Source organism: Colobus angolensis, unplaced genomic scaffold, assembly GCF_000951035.1.
Source record: "Colobus angolensis palliatus isolate OR3802 unplaced genomic scaffold, Cang.pa_1.0 Scaffold219, whole genome shotgun sequence".
NCBI classification, from domain to species: Eukaryota; Metazoa; Chordata; class Mammalia; order Primates; family Cercopithecidae; genus Colobus; species Colobus angolensis.
In genome coordinates this window covers 1,604,457-1,614,389 of record NW_012115366.1, presented here as the reverse complement: position 1 = coordinate 1,614,389, position 9,933 = coordinate 1,604,457, and the positions used below count along the sequence as shown (strand labels likewise).

At 45.3% G+C, this 9,933-nt stretch overlaps 2 protein-coding genes across 3 annotated transcripts in view; both read right to left on the bottom strand.

The window, feature by feature from the left end:
- Positions 1-9,933, bottom strand: part of UBOX5 (U-box domain containing 5) — a 59,642-nt gene that overhangs the window by 41,403 nt on the left and 8,306 nt on the right. The window lies entirely within an intron of this gene.
- The window catches only part of FASTKD5 (FAST kinase domains 5), a 14,492-nt gene continuing 8,170 nt past the window's right edge, over positions 3,612-9,933 (bottom strand). The window contains 2 exon segments of the mRNA XM_011943323.1: positions 3,612-4,174; positions 4,177-6,347. Coding sequence (XP_011798713.1) covers positions 4,134-4,174; positions 4,177-6,157 — 2,022 coding nt within the window. The 5' untranslated portion in view covers positions 6,158-6,347 and the 3' untranslated portion in view covers positions 3,612-4,133.

Here is a 9,933-nt window from a genome sequence, read left to right as displayed (position 1 = left end):
CCGGGAGGCGGAGCTTGCAGTGAGCTGAGATCCGGCCACTGCACTCCAGCCCGGGCGACAGAGCGAGACTCCGTCTCAAAAAAAATAAAAAATAAAAAATAAAAATACAAAAAATTAGCTGGGCGTGGTGGCGGGGGCCTGTAATCCCAGCTATTCGGGAGGCTAGGCAGAGAACTGCCTGAACCCAGGAGGTGGAGCTTGCAGTGAGTTGAGATCGTGCTACTGCACTCCAGCCTGGGTGACAGAGCAAGACTCCGTCTCAAAACAACAACAACAAAGAAAAATTAGCCGGTTATGATGCCGTGCACCTGTAGTAGTATCAGCTACTTGGGAGGCTGAGGTTGGAGGACTGCTTGAGCCCAGGATTTGAGGCTGCAGTGAGCTACGATCACATCATTGCACTCCAGCCTGGTTGCAAAACAAAACAAAAAACTAAGAAAATGTAAGATATATACACTGAAAACTATAAAACATTCCTGAAAGAATTAAAAATCTAAATAAATTAAAAGATATACCATGATTATGGATTAGAAGGCTTAATATTGTTAAGATGGCAACATTCCCCAAAGCAAACTAGAGATTCAGTACTATCCCTATCAAAAGCCCGATGACTTTTCTTGCAGAAATGGGCAAACTGATCCTAAAATTCCTATGGAAGTGCAAGGACCATGAGTAGCTAAAACAATATTGAAAAATAACCAAGTTGGAGGACTCATACCTCCCAATTGTGTGGAATTGGCATAAGAATAGATGAATGGAATAGAAATAAAAATCCATAAATAACCCCTCACATGTATGGTCAATTGATTTGACACAGATGCCAAAACCCTTCAACGGGGAAAGAATATTCTCTTCAACAAATGATACTGGGACAACTAGATATCCACATGCAAAAGAATGAAGTTGGACTGTTCCCTCAGGCTACATATAAAAATTAACTCAATGTGGATCAAAGACCTAAATATAAAGAGCTCAAACTATCAGAAAAGACATAGGGGTAAATCTCCCTGACCTTGGATTTGGCGATGGTTTCTTAAATATGATACCAAAAGCACCAGCAACAAAAGAAAAAATAATAAATTGGGCTTCAACAAAATTAAAAACAGAAAGTGAACAAAACTCACAGAATGGGAGAAACTATTTGCAAATCACATATATTGTATCTGTGACCTATATTATGTTTCTTATATATACACAATCTCCTTAAGTTTGTGCTTTAACACAACCAAACCTGAATCCCACTGGACTTCCTAATATAACAAGTAGCATGTTTCCTTCTCATCTGAGCTAACTGCCATGAAAATCATTCTGCCTAGGCGTCAGACTTGGGAACCACTGGCCCAACAGGTGCTTATGTAATTCTATTCTTCTAGGTCCAGTTTTAAGAAGAAAAATATGAGGAGGGTAGGGGGAATTTATGCAAGACAAGTAGAAATGTGGAAGAGGGGCCGGGCGCAGTGGCTCACACCTGTAATCCCAGCACTTTGGGAGGCCGAGGCGGGCGGATCACGAGGTCAGGAGATTGAGACCATCCTGGCTAACATGGTGAAACCCCGTCTCTACTAAAAATACAAAAAAATTAGCCGGGCGAGGTGGCGGGCGCCTGTAGTCCCAGCTACTCGGGAGGCTAAGGCAAGAGAATGGCGTGAACCTGGGAGGCGGAGCTTGCAGTGAGCCAAGATCGCGCCACCGCACTCCGTCTGAGCAAGACTCCGTCTCAAAAAAAAAAAAATGTGGAAGAGGGAGCCAGGAAAAAATTTTGAGTTCACTAATTCTGAAATGGCTCTTTAAAGCAAAAAGAATCAGCAACTAAGGACAATCAATCACATCTAAACAAGAATAAGAATTTTAATTTTAGAGCATGTGAAAAGACGTACTGGAGGAAAAATCCTGAAATGTAAGTGAAGCTATAAGAGCTTTTTTGTTTTTGACAGGGTCTCACTCTGTCAGCCAGGTGGGAGTGCAGTGGCACAATCACGGCTCACTGCAGTCTCGACCTCCTAAGCTACAGTGATTCTCCCACCTCAGCCTCCCAGGTAGCTGGGACTACAGGTGTACATTACCATGCCCAGCTACTTTTATGTATTTTTAGTAGAGATGGGGTTTTGCCATGGTGCTGGTCTGGAACTCCTGGGTTCAAGAGATCAGCCTGCCTCAGCCACCCAAAGAATAGGGACTACAGGGACTACAGACCTGAGTCACCACACTTGGCCCCCCCGCCTTTTTTTCTTTTTGAGTTAGGGTCTTGCTCTGTCGTGCAGGCTGAAGGTCAGTGGTGCCATCTCAGCTCACTGCAGCCACAATCTCCCAGGCTCAAGAGATCCTCCCACCCCAGCCTTGTGAGTAGCTAGGACTGTGGGAGCACACCACCACGCCTGGCTAATTTGGTATATTTTTCGCAGAGGCAAGGTCTCACTATATTGGCCAGGCTGGTCTCAAAGTCCTGGACTCAAGCAATCTTCCCACCTTGGCCTCCCAAAGTGCTGAGATAACAGGCGTGAGCCACCACGTCCAGCATGAGATTCTTTTTTTTTTTTTTTGAGACGGAGTCTCGCTCTGTCACCCAGGCTGGAGTGCAGTGGCCGGATCTCAGCTCACCGCAAGCTCCGCCTCCCAGGTTCATGCCATTCTCCTGCCTCAGCCTCCGGAGTAGCTGGGACTACAGGCTCCCTCCACGTCGCCCGGCTAGTTCTTTTGTATTTTTTAGTAGAGACGGGGTTTCACCATGTTAGCCAGGATGTCTCGATCTCCTGACCTCTTGATCCGCCCGTCTCGGCCTCCCAAAGTGCTGGGATTACAGGCTTGAGCCACCGCGCTCAAGGCGCTGGTATAGGCCAGCTGTGGCAGCTAATGCTTGTAATCCCAACACTTTGGGAGGCAGAGGCGGGTGGGTCACCTGAGGTCAGGAGTGTGAAACCAGCCTGGACAACATGGTGAAATCTCAACTAAAAATGCAAAAATTAGGTGGGCGTGGTGTAGGCGCCTGTAACCCCAGTTACTCGGGTGGCTGAGGCAGGAGAACTGCCTGAACCTGGGAGGTGGAGCTTGCAGTGAGCCAAGATGGCGCCATTGCTCTCTAACCTCGGCAACAGCGGGAGACCCCGTCTCAAAAAATAAAAAAATAATAATAATAAAAAAAGACCGGACGTGGTGACTCACACCTGTAATTCCAGCACTTTGGGAGACCAAGGCAGGCGGATCACCTGAGCTCAGGAGTTGGAGACCAGCCTGGCCAACCTGGAGAAAACCCGTTTCTACTAAAAATACAAAAATCATCCAGGAGTGGTGGTACATGCCTGTAGTCTCAGCTACTCATGAGGCTGAGGCAGGAGAATTGCTTGAACCCAGGAGGCGGAGGTTGCAATGAGCTGAGATTACACCACTGCATTCCAGCCTGGGCAACAGAGCAAGATTCCATCTCAAAAAACAAACAAAAAAAACTGGCTTAAAAAGAAAAACAATAAAAATATCTGTGAGTGGGTGGGTGGGGTCTCCAGAAAAGAATAAAATTTTTAAAAATTGGCTTTACACAATGTCTGACTATACTTTTATTCTAAAAACTCTGTGACATAAGGCTGGTAAACAGAAAGAAAAATCCAACAAGGACTTACTTGACCATAGGACATATTAAGATGTTTATTATTTACTAAGAGTAACGTATACATTTGCAGCAATTTGTACAATCCAACTACATTACAATTCACAGTAACATACACTAGCTCTAATCTGCCTTGGACACAACTAAGTCTCCGCAATAGACTATTTTATTGCCAAACTTACATTCTGGCTTTTATAATCATTTTGCAACACCTGGTACAGTATACACCTACAGCTTTGTCATAGAAATGCCCCTAAATGCCCTTCAGAGAGCAGAGGTGAATACTTTCTCATGAAGAAATGCCAACTTTTCTAAGCGAGTTCGTTTCAGTAGTGGGAACCATTCCCAGTAGGATAACTCTACCACACGGTAGCCAACCCGGGCCAGCTGCCGCCTCTTCATATTGTGCAGTCCAAGGAGATCCCTGGAGCCATAGCAATACTGGTTCCTGTTTGTGAACTGAATAGCCAGCTTCATTCCTGGAGTCTGCATGCAGGCTGAGGGGCACAGGCCAGCCATCTCCATGGCCCCTGATTTATCTGCTACATTGCAAAGGGAGCCCCCCAAAGGTACAGCTGCCTTATTCTCTAACTCCATGGGCTGCTGCCCAGGCTCTGACTCAGTTTTGCCCTGGAAATGTCCTCTTGCTTTCCCTTTTAGTAACTGATTCATCAAATCATCTGTAAGGCTGACTCCCACATGCTTAAGCCTTAATGTGGCTGCATTTTCAGTTGGTGTGGCTTCTCTATTAAATGGCAATGGCTTCAGGTTAACATCAAGCTGGACCTCTAAGTCAGAAGATCGGGTATGAGGCAAAATCATATGGTGCTTGACGTACTGGGGCCCCCCCAACATGGTCTCAAGTAAAAGGAGAGTTTCTAAGAATTCAGGCTTTGATTTCATATCCTTCTCGGCTAAATTCCACAGCAATTCAGACCCCTCTTGCTGAAGGTGAGTACTAAGACGATTGCCTCTGTAATCTGGACACTCAATGCCAACTGTACCATCGAGGGTATACAGTTCCTTAATGAGGTCAAACTTAGTTCTCTCCTGAGCTAACCTGACAAACCCTGGACTGAGAGCAAAATCAATTAACTCTACTGGAAAGTACTCTGAAAATGCCAGGCCCAGCAGGCAGGTGGGCAGGTGTTCTGGGTACTGATTGAATTCAGGCATCTTTCTGTGAATCTCATTTATCAGGCTGGAGTAAAATTCTTCTGCATTGGGTGGCTTATAATTCAGAGTTCCAAATGACCACAGAATCTTGGCAACATCTTTACTTCGACAGTGTGCCACTCTAGGAGGCAAAGACGCAGCCACTGCATTCATTACTCCTTCATCCAGGAAGCGTAAGGCCGAGTAGTAAAGAGTCAGGTGCATGACACCTTGAACTCCCAGCGAAGGAATTCGCTGAGGAGCAATCTCTCCAAGCTGCTTCATGAAATTGATGTGATCCACGTGAGTGAAACGGAACATTTTAACAATATTCACTAAGGCGTGACTACTCAGATGCTGCATGTTAGCACAAGCCAAGTCTCCAATTTTCCGCATGACAAATTCAGAGAGACTAGTACTTGATTTAAAGAACCCCAAACAGATGGTACCAACCTCCTCTAAATTGATTACATCTATATATTTAAGGATCAATGATTCCAATTTTTGCATTAGGTCCTGGGATACCTGACGATTTTCACCTATAACATAAATTAAGTGAACTAGCTGAGACAAGGATAGATCTTTCCAGTGCAAATTAAGATAACTAGAAAAAATGTTTAAAAACCGAGGTACTTTGCGGCCTAAGTACCTCCAGAGATCAGCCACCAAAAGAAGCTGATCCATACTCATCTCCCATACCTGATGGCAACATTTGGTCTCATACACATCTAGCATTGAATGGGAGTGAGGGATTCCTAAAATGACAAAAGCTTTCAAAACATTGATCAGATCTTGGGTATCAAAGAGCTGTATCTTCTTCACACTCAGCTGGCAGAGCAGAGCAAAGCTGGTACTGCGCAGCAAGACAGGATGCTGCTCTGCAGGCAAAGAGCTCAGCTTACACAAATAATCAACAATGACTGGAGCCTGGAGTTTATTCTGATAAACTGTGACTTTGTGCAAAATTAGTTCACTTTCTGAAACAGACAGGAGCTGAGAAGTCTCGGATGCGTTATAGCTGTGAACACGGTATTCTGGTCTTAGCTGTAGGAAAACTCGGATGTTTGCAAAGGAATCAAAAACTTCTACATCCTCTTCATCAACTCCTGTGGCCCTGGGTGAGCCCAGCTGCAATGTGCTGGCCTTAGAGGAAGAAGTCTTGCTGAATTCCAAACCTGGGAGGGCACTGCTGGTTGTGAGGATCCTCTGAGAAGAGAAGCTGCTACAAATGTTCTTAACTTTTTTGGCAGAATGGCAGAGGCTAATGTGTTCCGGAGGGTCCTGTCCCCCATGCTGTGTGCTGCTCATATTCCAGTATGACACACTTCGGGCTGCACCACAGGCAGAAGGACTGCAAAATGCTCGGTATCTTAAAAGTTTTAATGACTTGAGAGTAGCTGCCATTCTGGTGTCAGTATTGATCTTTTTGGCAGTCAGAATACAGTCCTCACAGGTTTGACCAGGCAATTTCTTGTTTATATGGTGCTTGATTAGAGCTGGACAGGGAGGTGTTCCACAAAAACTGCCTGGAAATCTTCCGCATATCACAAGAGCCAGGGATCACAAATGACTGGGTCAGAATTGGTGCCAGATACTGAAAAAAGGGTAGATGAAGAATGAGTGGCTTCTACCTATAAAAGCATCCAAATTTACACATTATAAAAAACAGGCTGAAACTACACTACTGTCCACTCAAGGAAATTCAATGCCAGTAAATGCTCAAACCACATGACAGCATATATCAAGGATAAATTGTGTGCTCTGTGTAAGGGCCTAGGAAAACCCCCAACCCAGGGTACCCCTGGGCAGTTCCTGGACTGCTGCTCACCAGACTTCCTTCACTGTACAAGGCAAGCAGTGACAGCTAAAGAAGAGACAGCGCTCTGCTAACATTTGACAGGAAGAAGGAAGGCAGATTTCTAGAAAGAAGGCTGGGAACAAAAGTGAGCAACTCATTCCATCTCTTTGATATCAAGACATACAGGTCCTACCTGAAGAATGTTTATAAAAACTGCTATGCTAACAGCACTAAGTAAAAAGTGGAATCTGGTATAAGAGATAATTAGTTGGCCGGGTGTGATGGCTCACGCCTGTAATGCCAGCAAGTTGGGAGGCCAAGGCAGGCAGATCACTTGAGGTCAGGAGTTCAAGACCAGCCTGGCCAACAAGGTGAAATCCCATCTCTACTAAAGATACAAAAAATTACCCAGGTGTGGTGGCACACACCTGTAATCCCAGTTACTCAGGAGGCTGAGGCAGGACGCTTGAACCCAGGAGGCAGAAGAGGTTGCGTTGAGCCAAGACCGTGCCACTGTACTTCAGCCTAGGTGAAAAAGTGAGACTCCATCTCAAAAAAAAAAAAGATTTAATTAGTTATACCCACGATAGTCCTCCCTGTTCTTATGGTGCAAAAACTGTTAATTCCAAAATTCTGTCATTCTAATGCTGTTCTTGTACTTTTTAGAAGATGCCTACTCTCCTCTCCAGGAAGCTTGTAACAGAATTTGAGTCACTATTACATAGTTACAGAGTAACTCTGTTATTAGAAAGTATACTCAAAAACTCACTCATTTTGGAGGAAGAAAGCAGAAGGTTGAGAGTCTGCTCACTGTCACTTCATGGGTGGGAAGCAAAGAGTACCCCAAAGCTGGGCTCAAGGTTCAGGGAACACCAACTAACACAACTGCCCCGCTGACATCTTCTGGAGGAGGCAGCTTAGCAATGCTTCCAGTGAATCTTTATTCTGCCTGTGAGCAGTATAATGCCCATTTTTCTCCCATGGCAGAAACCATGAGAGACTATGAAATTGATTCTGCTGTGCTCTCGCTTTCCTTAATGTTTTTCTTTTCTTTTTTTTTTTTTGTTGAGACGGAGTCTCGCTCTGCCGCCCAGGCTGGAGTGCAGTGGCCGGATCTCAGCTCACTGCAAGCTCCGCCTCCCGGGTATTACGCCATTCTCCTGCCTCAGCCTCCCAAGAAGCTGGGACTACAGGCGCCCGCCACCTCACTCGGCTAGTTTTTTGTATTTTTTTAGTAGAGACGGGGTTTCACTGTGTTAGCCAGTATGGTCTCGATCTCCTGACCTCGTGATCCACCTGTCTCGGCCTCCCAAAGTGCTGGGATTACAGGCTTGAGCGCTTATTCTTTTTCTTTCCACTTAAATGCCAAAGCCTGACAAGCAAGACCCAAGGAGACCTGAGTTGTCAACTGATGTACCAGACAGAGCTGTTGCTGCAGAAAACTCCATGAAAGTTCCAAGGGTGCCAGAATGATTTTCTGAAATGCCTGCCCAACTCTGCTGTCAGCCACTTTCTTCCAGAGCCCACAGCACATCATCATTTGGTTCATCATCAAAGAACAGCAGGGCAGGCCAGTGGCTCTGTTCCAGTAGCCCAGCTACACAGGTTTCTCTGGATGGCAGGAACATATGTATGAATTTCTGTGTGAATCACAGTAGAATTCTCTCACACTAAATTTTTATACACTTAGTTCTTTACTGTGGCTTGTGGACCATTCTTTTTTTCTTTTTTGAGACAATCTCACTCTGTCACCCAGGTTGGAGTATAGTGGCATAACTGCAGCTTTGACTTCCCAGACTCAAGCAATCCTCCCACTTTAGCCTCAGCCTCCTGAGTAGCAAAAACTACAGGTGCACACCACCAAACCCAGTTTGTGTGTGTGTGCGCGTATGTATGTGTGTGGAGATGGAGTCTCACAATATTGCCAAGGCTGGTTTCAAACTCCTGGGCTCAAGTGATCCTCCTACCTTGGCCTCCTGAAGTGCTAGCATTACAGGCGTCAGCCACCATGCCTGACCACCTGTGGACCATTCTGCCCACCAAATTTCAATGTATGGTTCAGATCAAGGGTCAGAAGACTATGTCCTGAGAACCAAATCTAGCTCTTCACATGCTTTTGTAAACAAAGTTTTTTCAGAACATAGCTAGGCCATTCATTATACATTGTCTATGTCTGCTTTCCTGCTATAAGAGCAGAACTGTGTAACTGTGGCAGATTGTATGGCCTGCAAAGCATATTTAGTGTCTGGTCCATTACATAAAAAGTTTGCTGATCTCTACTATACACTACTATTTCTATAAATGCAGATGGCCAGCTTTTAAAAAATTAGAAAAACTTGGCCATGCCTATAATCCCAACACTTTGGGAAGCTGAGGCAGAAGGACTGCTTGAGGCCAGTAGTTTGAGACCAGCCTGAACAACACAGCAAGGCTGTCTACAAAAAAAAATAATAAATAATAAATAAATGTAATTAAAATTAGAAAAAATACAGAAAAATAGTACGAAAATAATGTTGCTCTTTAATATTTAGATGATAATTGAAGATTATAGTCCTCAAAATCTCAAAATAGTAATTAGGAAACTCAATTAATACTAGGTGGGAACGAAAGAGACAGCAGGACGGTCAGGCGTGGTGGCTCATGTCTGTAATTCCAGCACTTTGAGAGGCCAAGGCAGGCAGATCACTTGAGGTCAGGAGTTCGAGACCAGCTTGGCCATCATGGTGAAACCCCATCTCTACTACAAATACAAAAATTAGCCAGGTAAGGTGGCGCGAGCATGTAATCCCAGCCACTCGGGGGGCTGGGGCACAAGGGTCGCTTGAACTCGGGAAGTGGAGGTTGCAGTGAGCCAAGACGGTGCCACTGCACTCCAGCCTGGGTGACAGAGATTCTGTCTCAAAAAAACAAGGAACCAAAAAGACAGAGAAAGCGGGTAACAGAGCTCTCCAGTTGACAGAACAGGGCTTTTAAGAAGACCTACTTTTGGCTGGGCACGGTGGCTCACATCTGTAATCCCAGCACTTTGGGAGGCCGAGGCGGGTGGATCTACAAGGTCAGGCGTTCAAGACCAGCCAGGCCAACATAGTGAAATCCTGTCTCTATTAAAAATACAAAAAACTAGCCGGGCATGGTGGCAGGCGCCTGCAATTGCAGCTAGGGCGCTTGCAATCCCCGCTACTCGGGAGGCTGAGATGGGAGAATCACTTGAACCTGGGAGTCAGAGGTTGCAGTGAGCCGAGACGGCGCCATTGCACCGCAGCCCGGGTGATAGTGCGAGACTCCGTCTCAAAAAAAGAAGACCTACTTTCAAATTTGTAATTTAATTTAATCCACCACAATGTGAAACTAAAGCCATACACTGTTCAAATCTGTAGTCTTC